The sequence below is a fragment of the Dermacentor variabilis genome, chromosome 3, assembly GCF_050947875.1.
Source record: "Dermacentor variabilis isolate Ectoservices chromosome 3, ASM5094787v1, whole genome shotgun sequence".
NCBI classification, from domain to species: domain Eukaryota; kingdom Metazoa; phylum Arthropoda; class Arachnida; order Ixodida; family Ixodidae; genus Dermacentor; species Dermacentor variabilis.
Window position 1 is genome coordinate 63,649,915 of NC_134570.1, and position 22,636 is coordinate 63,672,550.

The 22,636-nt window shown below is 47.1% G+C and overlaps 1 protein-coding gene across 2 annotated transcripts in view; it reads left to right on the forward strand.

The window, feature by feature from the left end:
* Positions 1–22,636, forward strand: part of LOC142575759 (uncharacterized) — a 67,154-nt gene that overhangs the window by 31,643 nt on the left and 12,875 nt on the right. For both annotated transcript variants that reach the window (XM_075685377.1, XM_075685376.1), the window contains exons 15-20: positions 230–484; positions 17,615–17,794; positions 19,042–19,170; positions 20,336–20,464; positions 21,448–21,573; positions 22,340–22,468. In XM_075685377.1, coding sequence (XP_075541492.1) covers positions 230–484; positions 17,615–17,794; positions 19,042–19,170; positions 20,336–20,464; positions 21,448–21,573; positions 22,340–22,468 — 948 coding nt within the window. The remainder of the gene's footprint in view (positions 1–229; positions 485–17,614; positions 17,795–19,041; positions 19,171–20,335; positions 20,465–21,447; positions 21,574–22,339; positions 22,469–22,636) is intronic.

Genomic DNA, 22,636 nt, shown 5'->3' on the forward strand with positions numbered 1-22,636 from the left:
CAACAGTCACTAGATTCTAACTTCTGCTTCGAAATGTAACCAGCCTAACCGAATTCGGTGCAGTGCTTGTCGAGAACTTTTTCTCCTTTTTCATGTATGTATAGATAAGAGGCTCCGAGCAGAAGCTTTATCTTAGGCGGTGCAGGCCGGCGCTGGGTCGTTACCACGTCTAGTCCAATGTGTCATCCTCATAGGCTGCACCTTTTGCTTTCCCTCTGCCGCACTGAAGCCTGTCCCGAGGGCCAGTACGGACGCAACTGCAGCCGGCGCTGCGAGTGTGAGCAGAACGCAGTGTGCGACCCCATGAGTGGATCCTGCACCTGCGGGCCCGGATGGGTGGGCAGCTACTGCGAGCGCCGGTGCCCCGACGGGTTCCACGGGCCCGACTGCAAGCTGCGATGCCGGTGTCCCAATGGACGGGGTTGTCACCACGTCACTGGGCAGTGCGGGTGCACGGATGCGTCTGGCGGTGACTGTGCGGTCGGTGAGTTTGAGTTTGAAGGCCCATTACAACGAGATTTTCACTTTGACTGAATTGGATATATGAGTAGTAAATACTGCGGAGTTATTTTAGCAAAGCTGCAGGGCTAGTAATTGTCCAATTTACTTATGAACAACCTTTAAGTAGCACTTAAGCAGACGACGCGCGGAGATGGTGGTTAGCTGCTAGGACGCAAATCCAAGACCTCCGAGATTCTCGACCCACCGCGAGAACCGCCTCATCTCGGAGGTCATGCCGAAGGGATGGTTTGATCGTCGACGGTTTGATCGTCTGCGTTGTTTCCAGTGAGCATAACGGAGGCGTTTTTTTTTTTAATAGTTCCTGTCACTGATCTCTACTTTAGGGGGTAAACATAGTACATATTAGTGGTTTCAGTGTCATAAACATCTTTCTTTGAAAGCTTTTTGCGACACATCGCTTCGCATTGCGAACGTAAAACTGTGCACGCTGGATCAGGTCTACAGCTACACTATTTTAAAGTTGGCTACTCGCACGGTGCAATATATCGTTGCGATGTTAAGTGGCCTTTAATGAAACACTAAGTAGCAAGACTTAATCAATTCAAATCAACTAGTAATTACTTTAAATATTCTGTCAAGCCTGTTCTCATTCATTTGGCGGGGAATAATTCCGGGGTAATCCGGGACACATTTTCCCTTTCTTCAATTTCCTACCGTAACTTCAGCGGCGGAACGCCAGTGTGACGTCACGGGCTTTATATTTTGTTGCATGAGGACAATTTCCGGAGCGCGCGGAAACTCCTCGATTGGTCCTTTTAGAATTAGGTTTACTCTTCGTTTACCGATAAAAGAACGATTAACCACACCCGAGTAGCGTGCACTGTCAAAACTTTTGACATCACGGCAAGCTGGTGCGAGAACTTTAGGGCGGTATCGTCGCTCATCTTTCGTTCTTTAGTCGATTCTTGGCTCGTCACATCTTCTCACTTTAATTAGGGCCACCTCACCACGCGTCCTCTCACACTAAAGTGACGTTCTTGCTATAACAGAAGAATATATTTCAACAATACAACCTGACTTACTAGTATCGAAGTTCGCCCGGAAACCACAGCTCCGACACTTCAGTGCAACGCAACAAATTTCAGAGTGCGATCGCCTGGTTTGGCCGTTTGTTTGCGAAGAAAGTTGTATCAAAACTCGCTAGGTTGTGTTCTTAGTTTCTCTAGAATATTCAATATGTAGTCTCATTATTACAGTGAAGCTGTTTATGGCTAGGTTCTGGCGGATCTCGTCTCCGTGGCCATAGACCAACAAGGTATATTCCTCTCCACTGCCGGCGCCCCTTTCCCAAGTTGTGTATACTTCTCATACGTACGCCGTCTCTCTCTCGACATTGCGTAATACCGCGATGCCCACTCTTCGGCGGCCACCTGCGCGGTGCACTAGAGCGCGCACCGTGATTGGCTTATCCGAACTATAATAAAACGTCATTCTCTCTATCCACCAATCGCGTGTGACCGTCTTTGGTTCGCGGGACACTTGGCCACGATCGACGGCGTGCGTGTTGCGCGACAGCGTGAATTAGTAGCCGCGGGTGCGTTGCGGCAGCGCATCTCCTCCGAAGACGTGGAACAGGAGACTCTGTGTGGGACGTGTTGCGATCACAACGTATATATGGTTCATGTCTTCGGGAATATTAAGCCCACCGACAAAAAATCTATCGTCAACGTGGGAGATTTCAATATCGATGGGAGCATACACCGAGTGGGCGTGAATACTTACCTTCATGTTTGAACGCTTTGACCTCAAGTGTTTCACCGATGCCACCGTAACCACCACTCGTCACCGATCGTGCATCGACCTAACCTTCGGAAAGAACATTAACACAGTGAAAGTGCCATCACTTGCAGTGTACCACAGTGATCACGAGGCAATGATTACAATGGTCAAGAAATAAATGATGATAACCGAGATCTTTGAGTAAATGTCTCGTTATTCGCCCAATACTCAACTCAAATTCAGCATAGCAAATCCTCAACAAGAAAAACCAAACATAGCGCCAGCTTCGCTGGACTTCCCTCTTCACAGCGTGGAAGGGGTCCGATTTCTTTTAAACGAAAAATTGTCATACGCTCGACTTGCAGCACGAAGCTGCAAAACAAAACCAATACAGGTTCCATCACTCAAAACCAGCAGATGTTTCGACGTGCTTTTTTACCCTAATATTTCTCTAAATTGCCCCATGACACGGTTGCAGCAGCTGTGCAATGCCACTTCATCTGGCATGGATATTTTCAATTCAGTGCCCATGTTAAATTGGCGCGCAGGGTATTTGACGTAATTGAGTTCAGTAAGCACATCTTTTTAAGTGTCTTATACTACCTCATGCCTTGTATATTTACTTTAGCATACAATATTGTTGGAAACGCTGTTCTGTTTTCATATCTTATTATGTTCTTGTATGGTCCTTAACAGATTAACTCTATAAATGAAAGATAACAGTTACATGTGCGACACCATGTATGGATTCCGTCCCTATTATCGACTCAAAGCATCTTGCTGCAACTGCAGGAGTACGTCATCGATATCTATGCAAACACAGCAAGAGAGAGAGAGAAAGGCAAAGGAAAGACAGGGAGGTTAACCAGAGATTATTTCCGGTTGGCAACCCTGTACTGGGGGAGGGGAAAGGGGATGCGATAGGTGCGAGAGAGAAGGATTAAAAAAGAAATTAAGAAAAAAAGAACTACACACATGCACGTACACACAAACTGTTTCTGTGGGGACTGCCACGCAGCCCGCAAAGGCGTTCCTAGTGTTATGCAGTGTCACCGCACAATCCTGCGTCACGCAGTGAAGTGCATAATCTGTCAGAAAGACCAGTGTCTTTTAAACACCGCAGCAGCGCTTTCATAGCCGATCGCGCTGATGTTCGCGTAGGCCAGTTTCCAAATATCTTGTTTTCTGTCATTGGGTGCTTATCCAGTTTGTCAAGGGTGGCTGAGAGGACTGTTCTTTGCGGGTTGAAACGAGAGAGAGAGAGAGAGAGAGAGAGAGAAGTTTAATGATATGAAATGCTGAGAGGTCGGCCTGAGGTATATCCCTCTAGCCAGCTACTCGGCATTGGGGGAAGGGGAAGAGGGAAAGAAAGAGGGAAGAGGTGCATGATGGGTGACGATGACGATAGAAGGAAGGAGTAGAACATATCGCAAGCAATTTGGCATGCTCAAAGTCTGCAATCCAAGCCCGTTGTTTTTAAAAAGTTCAGTAATGCCTGAATGGCCTTGAAACTCGATTGAGGATCTGGCCAAGGGCCTAAAATAACGTCCTCCGACAACGGTGCGCTGTCGAGACACGTAAGGTCGTTGTCCAACCTTTCACGCTCTTCCACGTACTTAGGGCAGTCACAAAGCACATGACCTATAGTCTCAGTCACATTGCACACCTCGCACTGACAATGAAGGTGCGCGATTGTTTCATTGCACCCGCAAAAGTCATTAAGTGGGCTGTTGGACATTCCGATAAGAAAAGAGTACGCATTTCAATATGCTACTCCAAGCCATAGACGAACTAGAAGGGTGCAGTCGCGTCGTGGAAGCTCGGACGGAATACGGAGTTGTAAATTAGGGTCCAGGGTATGAAGGCGTGCACTTGTTAAATCGGATAAATTCCACTGAGCTAACGTCAGGTCATGTGCAAGTACAGGCAAGTTTTTTCGCTGCGTCGGCTCTCGAAAGAGGAATGGTAACGCAGTTGACGCCGTCATGGGCAGAACGTCATGAGCAGCTGCGTCTGCTCGATCGTTGCCATGTATGCCACAGTGACTAGGCAACCACTGATATATTACATCGTGTCCTTCGTCAACTATGCGATGGTGCACTTTTCTGCTCTCTGCGACGAGCTGTTCAAGTGATCCGTGGCGCAGTGCTGAGAGCACACTCTGTAGGGCTGCCTTGGAATCACAGAAGACTGACCATGCATGGGGTGGTTCCTCCTGAATGAAACGAAGAGCCGCACGCAAGGCTACCAGTTCAGCAGCTGTCGCTGATGATACATGTGACGTTTTTAGCTGTGTTTTGACGAATCTTGTTGGTATCACCACAGCAGCAGCTGAACTTGCCGATGTGACTGAGCCGTCGATGTAAACGTGTACGCGGCCACTGTGCACCTCATGTAAAAGTTCTAATGTGGCCTGCCTCAGGGCAAACGATGGCATGTTAGCCTTCTTCGTGATTCCTGGGATGGTGAGGCGTATTTCAGGTCTGTGCAGGGACCATAAAGGTGAGGATGGTCTTGCTGCGGGCATATAGTTCGATGGCAATGAAGTACGATTGGCAACAATTATATGACTGATAGTTGCGTGTGGCCTTTGTGCGGTTAGAGCGGCAAGATGGTGACAAGGTAGTCGGGCAACGTGGCGAATATGCGCCCTGAGAGCGTCGGTTACCAAGTACGTTGATATTGGGTGATCTCGAGCTATGACAGTCGTTGCCGCTGTATACGCACACCTCGGAAGACCGAGAGACGACCTTAGCGCTTGAGCTTGTAGTCCCTGGAGTACACGCAGGTTTGTTTTGCAGGTGTTACCAAGCACAGGGAGACTGTGTCTTGCAAAACCGAGGAACAAGGCGTTATAAAGCTGCAGCATTGACCACACCGATGTGCCCCATGACTTTCCGCCGAGAAATTTGATATGTATTATTGTCATCAACCTCCTCTTTAGGTATGAAACGTGCGGGCTCCATGATAGGTCGCGGTCGATAATTACCTTTAAAAAGCGGTGTTTCCGTGAATTTGCAACTGCTTCTCCGTTGACACTTACAGAGTAACGCTTCATTGCCTTCCGAGTGAAAGTAACAAGGCAGTATTTCTCTGAAGACAGCTCTAAGTTCTCTTTTCGCACGTACAGTGATGTTAAGGTAGCTGCCTTTCGTAGCCGTGCTCGTACCTGCAGTCGTGTTACAGCAGACGCCCAAATGCAGATGTCGTCGACACAGATTTATAATTGAACTGTGTTGGGCAAGCATCTAACTAGGCCAATGAGCACTAGGTTGAATAGTGTCGGGCTCAACCACTTCACCTTGCGCTACTCCAAGGAACGCTTGGTGTTGAGTCCTGGCGCCATCCTCAGTCATCACAAAGAAATGCCTGTCGGTCAAATAACTGCACAGCCACTAAAAAGTGCGGTCACCGATTCCGGCTTCAATTAGAGCCTCTATAATGGCATAATGTGCTATATTATCATAGGCGCCTTTTATTGCAAGGAATAATGCTGCAGTGAGTCGTTTCAGACGTTTTTGATGTTGAACAAATGTGACCAAATTGATGACATTATCTATGGATGAGCGCCCACGCCGGAAGCCAGCCATAGCATCTGGGTACACGTTGTAATTTTTCAGGTATCATTCCAGGCGAATCAAAATCATTCTTTCCATTATTTTCCCTATGCAACTGGTCAGAGCGATGGGGCGGTACGATGACAAATCTAACGGTGATTTAACAGGTTTGAGAAGTGGAACCAAGCTGCTGCATTTCCATTCACGTGGAACCAAACCGTTGCGCCAAGACTCGTCGTAATGGTTTAGCAGCATGAGTCGGGCTTTCTGCCCAAGTTTGGCGAGCGCCGTATAGGTAACCCCGTCCGGGCCAGGTGACGAAGAGCGCCTGCAAGTCGCCAGTGCCGCTTCAAGCTCCTACACCGAAAACATTACTTCCATGCGGGAATCCCGTGGCACAGCAGTGGCACATGGTTGTTGGAGCTGCGAGCTGGCAAGTCTTGAGCAAATTTCTTCAGCAATGTCTATTTCGCTGCGACCTTGGTGCAAAGCGAGGGATTTGAAAGGAACAGGCTGTTGCTGTGATACGCGAAGTCCACGCACAGTTCTCCATATCTGAGATAATCGCTGACGTGGATCCAACGACTCACAGAAACGTTTCCATCTTTGAGATTGTAGTGCATCAATGCGGCGTTGAATCTTCTTTTGCATCCTCCTTGCCTCTCTGAGATCATGGATGGATCTGGTCTTCTGTCTCTTCTTTCAGCCCTCCGGCGAATTGCTCGTAGTCGCTGCAGTTCGGCATCAAATTCTTCGTATTTCGGGAAAGGCTGAAACGCGCGCGTAGCCTCCTGCATGACTTTTTGAATTTCATGTTCCAGACTCGAATGGTTCCGTTGCTGATGTACATGCTCCATGTGCGACCAAAGCGCCGACCAATCAATTCTCCGGAGGGTCATGGAGAGGCATTTAGAAAGCCCCTTGATCTTCAGGTACATCGGAATGTGGTCGCTTCCATGTGATTCGATGTCTGCAAACCATTGCACGTTTCTTTCAAGACGATGAGAAACCAGGGTCATGTCTAGGCAGCTGCTGTATGTAAGCCCGCGTAAATATGTCGGACTACCATCGTTGAGGCAGTAAAGATTGTGCTATGTGGCAAAGGATGCTAGTCTCCTTCCCCTGGAGTCCATTTTCAAACTCCCCCAAAGTGGACGGTGAGCATTAAAACCTCCGGTGAGAATCGTAGGGCCGGGTGTCGCTGATAGCACGTCGTGCAGTCGTTTAGAGTTGAAGCCACTTTGAAGGAGCAATGTAAACAGCGACGAGTGTGAACGTAAGCTTATTCGTTTTCACAATTAAACAAACGTACTGGTTGTCGTCGTGCGACGGTACTGGGTGTAACACGTATGTCAAATCAGATCTAATATATACAATTACCTTGCTTACATCACCACAGGTAGAAGACATGAGTGTTTCATAGCCAGAAATGCGTATAACATTCTGCACGTCCGGTTCGCAAATCACAAGGATGGGAAATCGGTTTTCGAAGACGTAGTGCCTAAAATCTGAAATTCTCGATTTGAGACTACGGGCATTCCACTGCAATAGAGATGCTTTCTTGACTTCCTTGTGGAAGGGCAGCGAGGGACGGGCCATGATGCTATGCGATGCTTTCAAGTATTGGAGTCAGCGCGTCCAGTACTTGGAGTGCGCTACGAGCAGCCAGAGTGTCCATGTTTCTCAGTAGTAGACACATGACATTTGTGAGCGATTTGAGCATAACAATCACTTGTGAATCCTTGTCTCGCATTTGGTCAACTGAAGTGACATTTGACGTTAAGTGGCGAGTCATGTGCTCTGGCTCTGGCACGTGGCATGTCTTCGGCAGTGCTGGCCACGCCTCACTTGAAGATGGATGAATAGCAGGACCGCTTTTATCGTTGACATTCGTGCTCTTACTGGAGGCAGATGGAACAGGAGGCGGCGTTGCCGGACGAGACTTTTCCCTTGAACCGGAAGAGGATTTCGTAGACTTTCGTTTCCGAGAGCAATGTCGCCTTATCGCTGCAGAAGCATCTCTGTGTGACGATCCGTCTCTAGCCATTTTTCTCAAGATTTTCTGCTCTTTCTTTAGGTGTGGGCTGTCTTTTGAGGATGCGGCGTGTGAGCCTTGACAATTTGGGCACTTGAGCTCTGTTGCATGGCAAGTGTCAGTGTCGTGTTGTTCGGAACATCGTGGGCATGTCGTTGTATTTCGGCAGACAGCACTCACATGTCCAATTCTTTGACACCTTCTGCACTGAAGTGGTTTGGGTACGAAAGGCCGTACCACATCCCGAAAGTGGCCGACCTTTACATGTGATGGTAGGCAGCCTCCTTTAAACACGAGCCTTACACAGGTCGACTTGCCAAGGCGCCGAGCTTGTAGTAAGGCAACACCATCTATGGCAGGTTTGATTAAAATTGGCAATCGATGTGTCAATATCATAAACGACACCAGCCGTGGTTTCGTTGTCCTGCGGAATGAGGTAGTGGACATTGATGTTGTCCAGGAGCTTTACTGTCACCAAAGCATTGATTGCGCTTTGGTTGTAGACATCAATAGCCAGGACGTTCTTTCGAGTATTAATTCTGATATCCTTGATTTCTCCTGGGACAAGAGCCTCCAGAGAGACAGAAATCGCTTGTCTATTACGGCGGTTGAAGTTGTCAGTAGGTGTGTCCGGCACAAAAAGAATTGTGCGCGCTGATGGCCTTCGCTGTGGCATGATGGTAGACTTACTTGACGAAGACCGTCCGCTGATGTTCCTTCTCTTGGCCTTGCGGTGTACCACTTTTTCGAAGCCTTAGTTATTTGATGCGCCATCGCTTGAGCAGGAGTACAACACAGTGTCTTCGCTGTCAGCTTGACTAGGAGGGCAATTTCTCTTCCTCGGGCCGGTACCTTCCGAAGCAGTCACGTCGCGTCTGCATTCTGCCGACTCCACTTCCATTTCCATGGCAATGGGAGCGGCGTCTCCCAGTAAAACACGGGAAAAAGCCGAAAATACTGCAGCGCGAAGAAACAGTGGTCTCTACGGTATGGTATGGTATGGTATTCCTTATGCGATGGCGCACACCCACTGTGGGGGATTGGCCAAGATTTGGATGAAATTCGGCTATCTTTATTAAAAAACTGAAAATGGTAAAGCTAACTGGAGGAAATGAATAAACATAAAATGTTTAAGAATTCAAGACAATCTCTTTGTAGCAAGTATAAAATCATCCACAGTTGAGCAAATATCCCTGTGGTACTGTCCAAGAGAGGAGGCTCCTAGAGAAAGGATATTTATAATTGAAAAGCTCAAACCAAGCTGTGTAAATCTTGATTCTAGATTTTTTCTTAAAGAAGTGAAACGGTGGCAGAATAAGAAAAAATGATCTATTATTTCATCTTCTCCACAGACTGGGCACAGAGGGGAGGGCACCAGACCAGCCCTGTGACGATAGAAGTTTAATTTTGGTATTCGACAACGTAATCGGGTAAAGATGACTTCAGTTTTTCTGGTGTGAAAAGAATTTTTAGGCCAAGGGAATAGGAGGTGTCGATATTCTGAAAAATTTGCTACAGCTGGGTTCAAAGAGCCTTGAGTAATTGTATATCTCCTGAATCTAGTAGTCGTCAGGTAAGCTATTGTAGGAAGTAAAGGTAATATAGGGCCACTGAGGGCCGCTCTCGCGAGACTGTCAGCCATTTCGTTCATGACTAGTCCTTTATGCCCAGGCACCCAAAGCAATCTAATTAAATTTATGTGGGCAGGCACTAGAAAATGAAATGTACGTAAAAGGTTAGTGACACCATTTGCTGTGAGCGAGGAACATAAGGATAAAGAATCTGTTATAATTACTACCGCCGATGTTGACAAATTTAGTTTGCGTAAGGCTAGGACCACAGCTAGAAATTCAGCCAAAAATACGGAATAAAAGTCCGGAATCCTGATTGCAAATGACCAGTTTAGAGCGGGAGAGAAAATGCCAATTCCAGATTTTTCTTCACACTGTGAGGCGTCTGTCGCAATGACCGTACTTATAGATAAACTCAATAAATGGTCCTGTAATAGGCCGTTTAATATATTATAAGAGAGATGTTTTGCATTATTTGGGTAGATGTCATCATATATAATTTGTAGGTTCTCCCGCACATCACAAATAGGCGGTACCTCCCAGAGACGTACATTTAAGGGATTTATCAATGTTTGTACGAAGACCACCTGTGGTGTATGAAAACGATGCCAGTGTACTCCGAAGAAAAGTGCAGGCTGGGAAATGAATATGTATTTCAATCTTGTAATAGGGGATTCATACAATTTCAAGACTGTTTGCACCGTCAGTAACCGAAGTCTACACAATAATGAGGGCAACCTGACTTCTTGGTGTAATATGTTATTGGCAACATATTTCGGTAATCCGCAACACAGTCATAGGGCTTCCCGCTCAAGTAGAACAAGGGGACGTAATTTATAAGCTGGGGCACCAGAAAATAAAACACATCCAAATTCTAAAATGGGCCGCACATTCATTTTGTATATCATTAAAAGTGGATCTCTCCGCATTCCGGACCGACTATTGCACAGCTTACGTAGCATACCAACTGCTCGTACTCCTTCTTTAACTATATGGTCAATATGGCCGAGCCAGTTGAGGGAACCATCATATACTACACCTAAGTATTTCACCGACTCCACTTGAGGTATAGTCTCGAGGCGATAGGATATCGATATATTAACGGGATTGTCAAGAGGGAAAACCAATATCGAGGATTTTCTAACGTTAAGTGAAAGGCGAATTTTGTTTAACCAGGTTTCTATGGCGTTGAGGTAGTTTTGTAGTCGATAATATAGAGAGTGAATATCACTGTCTGATGCGAAGAAAGCAATGTCATCCGCGTATACGTATGTTTGTACATCTTGATGAAGAGGAATGGAATACATCAGAATATTAAATAGTAATGAAGTGACAGCTCCTTGAGGAACACCTCGTGATTGATTATATATACTCGAGGAAACGCCTCTCAGACTGCAGTAAAATGCTCTTCCATTTAAAAATTCACCAATCCAGTTTGAAAAGTAATTTGGAATCTCTAAATTTCGCAATATATCTAATAAAATTAAGTGTTCTACACTGTCGTAGGCTTTGGAAATGTCTAGTATCACAAGAGCACCTATTTGCCTCTGTCGCCGTGCTAACTTTATTCTACTTTCTAGATCCACGTGAGCATGCCAAATTGAACAGGATGGTCGGAATCCAATTTGGCAGGGGCTAAGCAAGTCCTTGTTCTGTATAAATTTAATCATGCCGGCATATAGAATTCTTTCAATTAATTTAACCAAATTTGAAGTTAGCGCAATTGGCCTAATGTTATCTATTGTATATCCTTCCCCATGATTTTTAAGAATAGGGATGATTTTAGCAATTTTCCACGCAGACGGAATCCATGAGAAGCGAATTGAGAATCACTTCGTCTTCTTCCTCCAAACACAGCAGAAGCGCAATCCTGGCCATGGACGGTAAAGGAACATTTGACAATGTCTCCCACGAGGCAGTGTTGAATAATCTCCAGGACACGCACAGTGGCGAAACAACATGCCACTACATACAAAACTTCCTCACCAGCAGAACAGCGACAATTGGCCTGGGCAGCATGAAATCGGACAAGTTCGAAATGGGAAACAAAGGAACTCCGCAGCGCTCTGGTCATCCCGCCTCTCATTTTAACATAGCTATGTTGTATATAGCTACCAAATATATTAAAAGGAATACAGGGGATAAAACATGCCCTTTGTGCAGATGGCATCACCATCTGGACAACAGGCGGATCTCCAGGAATTCAATAGGATGCGCTTCAAAAAGGGGTGGACCGTACAGAAACCTACCTCAAGGCTTGCGGGTTAGCACGCCATGAAAATCGGAGCTTCTCATAGTAAAAGCTAGATCCAGGGGAAAATCGCCAGAATATGAAATCCCATAACCAGAACTGTGCCTGAATGGAGTGGAAATCCCTAAAGTAGAGTCGCTCATGATCCTCGGCCTAAATATACACAAGGACAGATCGGGTGCCACCACCCTTCCCAAACTGCAAGAAACTGTAGCACAAGTAGCACATTTGATACGATGGCAGCAAACAGAAGACACGGTTTGAAAGAACAAGACGCAGTCAGAATCATCCAAGCCTTCATCATCAGAAGAACCACCCACAGAACCTCTTATTTAGGCCTCAAGAATGTGGAAATCGAAAAACTGAAGGCTCTCAGCCAGAAGGCCGTCAAGAGTGCCATGGGGATCTCCGAACGCACCTCCACACAACCACTACTCCGCTTAGGTCTCCACAACAGCAGGGAGGAGCAAGTCGATGCACACAAAGTTAACCAACTCTGAAAGTCCCAAACTTACTGAATCAGGAAGGGCAACACTCAAAAGATTAGGATATGCTGAAGCTGTGCAAGTGCACGACTAGAAAAGGATAATCCCAGAGACAATTCGAGAATACATCTCTGTAGACCCCATTCCAAGAAATATACATCCAACCTACCATGAAGTAAGAAAAAAAGCCAGAATAAACACTCTTCGAAAAAAAAAAACTCCGTGCCCTTCCCATCTGTGAAGAAGGATGACCGGCGAAGCTGTGTATGTGGGCCCCTTAATGGCGAACTGCACCTCCGCCATGGGTCGGCCCGGCATTTCGCTATCTTCGGTATCGGCCCACGTATGGAGAGTGCTTAACGCCTGCTTCACTTCCGCTGCGGGTCAGCCCGGCATTGCGCTATCATCGGGGTCGGCCCACGTATGGGGAGTGCTTAACGCCTGCTTCACACCCGCCGCAGGTCGGCGCGGCATTGCACTATCTCCGAGATCGGCCCACGTATTGTGAGTTTCTTGCTTGTACCACGCCAACAACGACACGAAAATTTCCTTGGACGGTAGAGGTACACAGCTTCGTTGTAAAACCTACAGCCGAAATCCGGACACACGATACACCGATGCAGCGAAATGTTCGGGAACTCCAGCACGTGCTCTCAATGCCGTCGACCGCAAGGGCAAAGAGAGAACTGCAGCTACCATCCTAACAAGAAAAATAGATACGGTAGAATGAACAGCAATAGCCCTGGCCATCTCAACCTGCGGGAGGCAGGAATATTAATCACTGATTCACAAGCTGCTTGCCAAAATTTTCAGAAACGGAGAATCTCCAGGCAAGCCATACAAATCCTCACAGCCACGGCAAAGAAGCATCTGCCAGTTATAATGATTTGTACCCCGGGCCACGAGCCCCTGCTGGGGAATGAGGTAGCTGACGCCTCTGCCCAAGCGCCCGTTCATCGGTCTTTCTCGTAGGACGCGCTAGGAGGAAGCATGAAGTTCCCAGAAAGTACACCCAATATTTTGCAGCACTACAGGCTAGACAAAACAACTTACCCGCCACTTCACCCCAACCTAACTAGGGAGGAGACAGCAACCCTCGGGAAGTTGCAAACCCATACCTGAGTCCACTGTGTCTTATTGAACCAAATCTCACCCACTGAGCACCCGTACATCTGAAAGTACTGTGATGACCCAGGCAACTTGTGTCATATGGTATGGGGATGCGTGTGAAGACATGGCAGTGTATACACCGAATCACTAACCGAGGAGCAATGGCGGGAGAGGGGGGGGGCGAAGCTAACAGACTCGAGCCCGAATAAACAGCGGAGCCTGATCGAACGCGCACAGGAGATGGCCATGGCCCGCGGCTACCTCCTACAAGGAACCGGGAGCTTTGGATAGAAAAAACATTGGATGTTGGCAGTAGTCACGTGGTTTCGCATCTGCCATTTCTTCCTCCGAGGGCAAGTCGCACGTTCGGCTCGCGCGCTTGTCCTCTACCTCAGAGCTCGGAGAACGCCGGATCAGCCCGACTCTGCTTCGGGGTATGGAGGTGACCAGTCGAAGATACCATAAGAGGCTAGTCGAGCGCAGCGTTCTACTGCGCAGCGTTCTACAGTTTGCAGCGCGCATGTAAACGCCTCCGGCTCCGCGGGACCACTGCGACGCCAGCGTTCTTATATGCTGGCAGCGGGAATGGTATCAGGGCAAGACCAAGACAAGCGCTGTGCAGTGAAACCTCAATGTAATGATAACAGACATCAAGTAGAGCTGTTGCAGAGAGCAACAGGAACCGTTCGAACACCCTGTTCGAACGCGTTAATAGAGAGTTTTAGAATAGGGGCCCCAAACGTGTTGTGGCCCCAAAGAGATATTGTCGAAGCCACTGCGCATGCGCGAGACGCATACTGCGTTTGGGTTTTGCGTTGGGAACGCTATTTCACCGATTTAGCGGCAGCCCAAATAGCGGCCCCAAAAGCTTTGTGTCAGCAAACATGGCGGCACACATCGAAGCGACGGCTCTAACCTAGCACCAAACTGGGTTCGATTCGTGGTAACGCGTGAAGTTCGCAAGCTAGGAGAAGTGACTGCGGTTATCGCTTTCTCTCCACTAGCGTGTGTTATGAAGACTGTTTCATTAGACGTCACAGACTCCGAATTCGATTGTGGATTTTATGGCTCGTAGGCCTAATACGGCTAAGCTTGGCTGGCGAAGGCACGTAAAGTTGGTTTGCTCAAAACTAATCGCAACTAATTCTTTGCTGCTTACAGAATAACCTCTAAATTGTAATTAAACGCGAATACACACAAGTCAAAATTACTGTTCCCATCATAAAATGGCATACTTTATTTAATTATTTCTAATAGTTTTTCTTTGACACGGTAGTGGCGCTGTCAGCGCAAGACGCTATCCTCAAACGCAAAGCCCTATTCTAAAGCTCTTCACTCCTGCGTGCCTCAACGCTAACACCCGCAAAGCTCTTTCGGGCCCCAAACTATTGAGGCCCCTATTCTAACACCCTCTAATGTTTCGGTTTCGGCTCGACACTACATGCCGCTGTACTCCAGAGCTGTCAGAAGCGAGTTAATGCAAACTCGGTCGCTTCAGGTAGCCGTCAGCCCGATCGCTGAATCGACCCACTCGCGTAGGGTTCACGTATAGACCTTTTTCATCCGCGATGTGGCAGCACTGCGTTCATAACCCCAGAGAAGTTCCGGTCAGCTATTTACGAGAGTCATGTTAGCCAAGAAAAAAGAAATATTTTGCTGCATACTACACTGCAGGCTCATATTCTTGATGCTTTCAGATAAAAGAACGTGCACAATGTGTCGAACTCAGGTGCGGGCTTTTTTTTTTTTTTTTGCACTTAACAATACAATTCATTGTCAAATACTCCAACTCCCCAACAAAGCTGGTGCCAGCTGGAGGGTCCTGTAAGTTTATAGGCCAATGTAACTTCTGTTGCTCCTGACGGCTTAACCGAAAGTCTTCTGGGAACTCTGTTTGTAAGCATGAAAAAGGTCTACACTCTACGAAGATGCCAAACGTTTAAGCGTGGAACGTGCACTGTTTCGACCTCGGGTGGTCCAGTGTTTCCAATCCACATAAGTGTAGCTGGGGGATCTGTGTAAATTCCATAAATTTAAATGGTAATATTTTAAAACATTGTATGTTGTTTTTATTATTTTGATGTATCAGTGACAGCTGCTTAATTCTTTTAAACAAACCCTCGAGTTTATGCTGTAAGAGCTGGGATAGGGCATGTAATAAGAGGTAGCTGGCCCATGCCGTCGTCCGACTCGTCCACGCTAAGAACGTTTTTGAAGGGAGTATCTTGTTCTCATCGAGGACGAGGAATACGGGATTTATTTACAATAGCTACGTGAAGGGTGGAGAACGTTACATTTTATCAGTCTAGCATGACTGAAAATGGACCACACGAAGCAGCCGAAAACGGCTCCTTAAAACCCCCTGTGTTTGAACGCCCCGATTAGACCTTCGTCCAATCAGAGCTTTCAAAGTCGTCGAAGGACCCGCCTTTGAGGGTGAGGGCTCACACACTCACTCTCGTACTTTTCTTTCACCGAACGCACCAAACGAAGAGGGGCCTCGTTGACATGGGTTGTCACACTTGACTCAAGCTGGCGCGTCTTGATTCTCGAGATGACCCCACAGTTAGCTGCCGCGTCTATCAAACGACCGCGAAGATTACGGGGCGGGGGGGGGGGGGGGGGGAGGCTTGAGACAGCGCCGTAAAACACCCATTTACAGGCGTTCTCTTGCTCCAATTATTCCGTGAAGGCGACAGCGAGCCAACTAACAATATTCGGTCCCACAAACGTGGCTAGCCCTACTGGCGCCATGGGGCCGTCCGAAGGAGGCGCATTGTTGACTTCACGAAGCGATTCGTCGCAACGGGGCCGGAGACGCCAGAAGGTCCCTACCTCCGCTGGCCGATCGTAATAATGCGTAAACTATAGAAACAGACGCGCTAACAGCTGTCACAAAAAGTACCTCCAACATTCTGACTGTCCATGCTCAAAACTCGTATAACGTAAGTAATGTTTTCGTGAACCCAGTTAATACGGGTCAAGTCGGCTTGTCGGGCCGAACATCGGTTTTCGGGTTTATGCAAACGCTAGCGTGCAGGGCCAGGCGCGCGTCGAGTCGATTTCGATAAGCCGGCTTGCAAGGAATGGGTTGACTCGCCCGACCTATTTGACTGGTAGTAAACCGGGAAGGTCTTTGTGCTATTTTTAATGCGAAAGCATATGCCCCATCGAGCGGAAAATCCGGCATCCGGCGTTTTTATCCAAAAGCACGTGACAAGGCGATGATGTCACGTTCCCGGTGCTAGACCTGTTGCGGCTGGCACTGTGTAATGCCACGGTGAAGAGCCGCGGCGTCGGACGGACGCCGGGGCCCACACCCATAAAAACCGACTTGGCCCACTTCAAAAATTGGATTTAGGTGTATTAAAGAGAATTAAGGTGGATTAAAGTGGATTAAAGTCGATTGAAGTGAATTGGGATGGGTTAGGTGAATTAAGATTGGTACAAATTAGAGCAAGGTGGATTAAGGTGGAGTTTTAATTTAAGATGATGACTTAGACGAGTACTCATACTTTCGCATTGAAATCACATCCGGATACTTAAGTGACTGTGAAACAGAGCTACTTCGTGGCCTTTCTTGTGGTCATGATGTGCCTGCAGTACATATCAGGATGACCATAGAAGGACGTAAATGTCTTGGTGCTGTGACACCGTTCAGATGACACTTGGTATTATGGCGCGACGTTATCTGGAGTTTTTTTGTTTTTTTTTCTTAACTTGCACCTCAAACTGACACTCTGCTCTTCTTCTCAAACCGACACTCTGGTGATGATATGCAAAGTCACATTTTCGCCGTAATTACTGTGTCTCGGCATTTCGAAGAGCATGCAAAGTCATGGCCAAATGGCCTCCGCTCAGTTGCTCTGGCTGCGGACCAACAAAGCTTGTGTTTTCAGGCCGTAACCCGTCGAAAGCGACCCTGTGGCGATGCCTGTTCTCAAAAACTGGGTTCAACTCTGTAGCCGTCTTGCCGAGCTGACATCTGCCAGTAGGGTTCACTTACAGTACATGAATCCAACAGAAGCAGCTCGAGCAGTTTTGTCAGTTTTGAAATTTGTCTGTCAAACACTTGCAAACGACCGGCATCCGGGATCCATCGGCGATTGTCCGCTATGGCGGACTCACCCTGTCTGCACATGGCAGGTTGATTTAGCCTAATCCTTTTAGTAAAGTGCACGGAACCGCGATCGAATATGGTCGGGTCAGAAGGGCTTTGTCTGTAAAATGTACCGAGCCGATAAGGAAATTTCCCATTCGGTTTCCTTCGCCTATACGGGACTTGTGGAGGCACCTTCTCCTGAGAAATAAAGTTTGCCCGATTCGTTTCAACTACCCATAAGTTACTCCTTGGTCGCTTACAGCGTCCTTTCAGGAGCTGTTTGCGGAAAGAAGTCCTCCGACTGAGACCAAGCTGGAAGCCTTGATTGCAGTCCCCATCGCTGCCAAGCCCCACTGTCGTTGCCAGCACGGAGCCACCTGTTCCCAAGTCGACGGCACATGTCACTGCAGACCGGGCTTCCAAGGTCGCCACTGCGAATCCGGTAAGCAGTGCGAGATGTACCGCACGCTTCCAGTGCTTGATAGCGACGCAGAATTGGCTTTGATGTGGCTGCTAAGGCTGGCAGGAAGGCCCTGGCGCGGACACCACGACTGTCTCGCTCAAGGCAGACACGATAGGAGCCTATTTAAGTGAAATGTTGCCTTAAGTCAAAAATGGCCAGCTAAAACCTTTTTTTTTTTTTTTTGAGGAATCGATCGTAACACGAATGTGAAAGCTGTATTCCACGTATAGCAGTGACACTACTGTTGCTCACTCATCTGGAAGTGAGCAACTAATGTCATTTCGTGTTCCCTCTTGCCCAGGGGCAAGATTCAATGACGTGAAACGCTGTGCAAGATGGAGGGAGAGAAATAAACACATGGGGCGACTTGCACGAACACGTAATAACGAAAGTAATAACGCATTTAAGAACACGTTCTTGTGCGGACTAGGTGTTGTCTATGGCACATTTAATGACGCGTTCTTAAATTGCTTATTATTTTCGTTATTAGATGTTCGAGCAAGCCGCCCCTGGACGCCCCTAACGACTCTGCAAAATAAGCATGCTGTGGGGGGAGTCGGGTACATCTGGATGTCCGTAGAGACATCGACCTTCTACTCCCTCCCGCATGTGCTTATCTTGCAGCGTGTGTATCTAGGTTTCTTTTTCTTTCTTTTTTTTCGATTTCAATAGGGACATTCATATGAACCTTTGGTTCTCTTCGTGAACGGCTATCTTCCTAGCCTTTATTGCGGCCCAAGCTTCTTCCACACGCCTTTAGTCCAAATATGTTTATTCATGCAGGAATTATGAAAACGGCCGAGCATACATGGAGTGCTGACAAATTAATTATTCTTTGACGAATGCTTTTTCTAACCTACTTACGCTATAATAGAGAACCAGCTGCAAAATTCAACTCACCACCAAAGAATGTACCTTGCTGACACTATCTCGAACGCATAGTTTAAAAGTGTCAAGCGCCTTAGCAGAACTCGCCATTTGCGGTTTATTCTCGATGGCGTTAAACGGATGGCGCCAGCAAGTGCCACGTAGCCCCCCTCCCCCACCCCTTTCCCATGCCGTCTCTAATGTATCACAAGCCAAATACATGCGAAATCAACTGTCGAGGTGTACTTATTCACACGGTATCGCCTATCACACGTCATACACGATGACTACCAGAGGCTCATAAATGTTCGCCACGTACTCACACAATTCTCATTATATTACCGCCTTTGAAAATGCAGTCTGTCCAAAAGGTTCCTTCGGAGAAGGATGCGCCCACAGGTGCAACTGCAGGCCCTGGGAGCCCTGCGATCACGTGACCGGAGCCTGCCGCTGTCAGCCCGGTAAAGAGGGGCCTAGCTGCGAGCAAAGTAAGCTTCTGTTTGCTAACGCCTGCATCCTATGTGTCACGTTGTTTGCACGCTAAGGTGTACGCAGTCGGCGCTTCAAAACGCTACGGATATTCATGCCACATACAGGATGAACCCCAAAGCCCTGCTGACGTTTAAGTTGTCGAAGTCAACAACTTAGACGTACCAGCTGTCACCTTGGCATTCGTATTGCATATATACCATAATTGTTTCTTCAGTGAAATGGCCTAATGCCCCCGGAACGCTACATGACAGAGTTATATTGTACGACGACGTATTCACGTGTTTAAAGAGACAATAAAGAGACAAATGCGTTCACCTGTAAGTAAATTACCCTTTTACGAAAAAAAAGAACGTCATTCGTATCGCGAGTGGAAGCTTGATAAGCCAGAAAAGGTGTGGAAAGGAATGAAAGGGTGGCGACGCCACCTTGAAATTCCCGCACCAGCTTGTCGTGACGTCATGGATTTTGAGCGCGTCTGCTAGGTCCTAGTTATTTGTTTATGGGTAAAATTGACTATATTTTGTTCTAAACGAGCCAAAGATTGAACACGGGAAGTTTCGGGAACATTTACCGAACCGAAGTGGCCCAGCTAAAAGTATATACTTCGAAAATCGCGATGTCACACTGACATTCCGGCGCGTGGGTTATGGCGCGAAATTTGAAAACAACGAAACGTTTACCTTCATTTTTTTTTTCATATTGTAATTAACCTGTTACCGCGAAATAAACGAAAATAGAGTCTTGAAGGAATACTTTGTCAGCGTTATGTGATTTAGTGTTTAGTCTCCTTTCAGTTACGTCCTGGAACTTTTGTTTAAAAGTTTTCGGTATGCTAGAAACCTCACGTTTACATATGAATTGTAATAGTCAACTAAAGTAGAACGTTTAGAAACGACGTAACAAAAGAAATGAAGAAATAAATTAAGAAACGACGCTATAAAAGCGATTGTCACAAACAGCATAAGTTTGCGCCGCTGTTACGTTGCCCTCGGGAGATCATTTTGGAATCCCGGTATTTACATCGTCCCTCCTGCCGTGTAAAGCGCTGATCTTGTGCCTTCTTTTAAATGAGCTCAGCGTTTATTAAGAGTAAAAGAAAGGGAGTGGGAGCACAGGGTTTTCACAAATGGCTCATGAATATTTGTTTATTATCGCGCGCAGAGTGCAAGGACGGCTGGTATGGTCACGGATGTTCGCAACGCTGCAATTGTCCCGCTGGCATCGGCTGTCACCACGAGAGTGGAGACTGCCTATGTCGTCCCGGTTTCAAAGGAAAACAGTGCAATGAAGGTAACGCTGGATTCTGGTCGGAAAAAATGCCCTCTAATTTCTAGTCACGATGAACAAAATGAGGCGGTCCATGTCTATCTCGCTGAAGAGCGGGATTTCTGGACCACTGTCGGGAAAACCACGTCTGTTAACCGCTATAACGTGTGCGTTCTAGGGGAATGAGAGGAGAGACTACGATCATCATGTATAGGAACCGCGAGCAATTAAAGCGCAGAGTAACGAGGTTGTGCCGTTGGCACAGTACGCAGACGCTTATGAAGGAACATACGACACGATCCTTTGAGAGGTGAAGAGATTCAATCATCTTCACAACTGCTGACAAATCAAGTAATCGGGAGAACTTTCAGAATCCACAGGTAACTCGAGGTGAGAAGGTAAGAATCGTGGTACCTTAACTGGTCTCAACGCTGCGTGTGGCCTTTACAAAGGGGATCAGAAGGGGTACAAGAAGGTGCACTGTTCTGGCTGTTTTCTAAGAAAGGACTAGTGCAATAGTAGCGGGCGACAAGGAGTTACAATACCGCGACAAGGTGCTATGCAGTTCGTTTCGGGTATGGACACACAGTTGGATGCAGCAATTTTTGTCTCTTTTTCTTTCTTTTTAATTTCTTTTTTTTCAATTTGATAGCTGCGGCATTCCCAAATGCCCGCCTGATGCAAAGAGCGCAGACATAAGTTTTCATCGTCATCATCATTAGCCCGAAGGGCGGGAAGGAATAGAGAGAAGAACACGCACCGCGGTGGTTAGGGAATAGACACAATTAATGCTGCATTGGAATCGCCTGTGGTGCCAACCGACACTGGTTGGCAACGCTAGTTGGTAGAAGCATTTGTGGCAGCCTTTAAGTAGAATTACGCGAAGCAAAACACGCGACAAAGGCGTGCACCGCCATTATGCTGTAGTATGCATAACATATCCGCGGGCTGATTGACATTTTCATAGTATCAATTTCGTGCCCTTGTTACTTTTCATCTCTTTCCAGCTTGTCCGATCGGCTCGTATGGATCGTGGTGCAAACGAAAATGTCTCTGCAAACACGGACATTGCGACCGTGCGTCCGGAAAATGTGACTGCTTCCCCGGCTACACCGGAAGCATCTGCGACCAAGGTTAGTGTGTGACGGGACTCTATTTGCACATGGCGTTGGTCCATACCCTCTACATAGTTGCGCCACAGAACGCAAGAGTGGAGCCAGGTTGCAGTACATGGCTCATGCATGACGCGTTTTGGTGGTGGCAATACCAGAGTGTGTCACTACATTGCTTGAATACTAATCGCATTGATGTCGACAGTCAGCGAGTGATGGGTTCCGCCAGAATTTTTCTTTCAGTAGCTCGTCATTTTGCCTAGACGTATTGTTACACGACGCCAGCTAGTTTTGCTGTGTGTCATGACATCACGATAATGTAGTCAACGCCAGAGGCGATATTTCCAGACCGAATTTAGTATTAAATTACAAGTGTTTCCCAACCTCTGTACTTTATGAGTGTCATCTTTTTCTATGCGAAAAGAGAGTGTCGTAGAGTTTATGCATGTGACATATATATGTCGTATATGTGTCATATATGGGTCATATATGTGTCAAAAATATATGTGTCAGCGCTTCTTTCTATGACGAGAAGACTGATAGATGTACGAACAACAAAGAGATGGTTGAGCTATTGTGTTTTTTTTTTTTTCGTGCATTAGCTTGTACATGAAGCCGATGGCACAAGCTACCACGTTATTAATGACGACCTGAATAGCTTCTGTCGCAATAACCGAAAGCATAATTCACTTGGTTGCTGCGTTATTTTATTCTTGCCATGAATATGATACACATACTTTCAATGGAGTTTCCGGTCGAGTGATGTATCCGCTTCCCATTCTTGCAGCGTGCCCTGATGGTAGCTTCGGAAAGTACTGCAACGCCTCCTGTAACTGCCAGAACGGCGGTGTATGCGACTCCACCGATGGCAGTTGTCGCTGTCCAGCGGGCGTCACCGGAAGGCGTTGCGAAAAAGGCACGTGGGCAACGTAGACCGCTTAGCGGCTGTATTTTACACACTTACCCGTCTACGTACGGCTGAATTAAAAGCACTAGGGGCCCTACAACGTAAAACTATTCCAATTTGTTTTTATTCCAATCTCCTGACGTCAACTTTACGTAACCGCTGACGCAAGCATCGGGC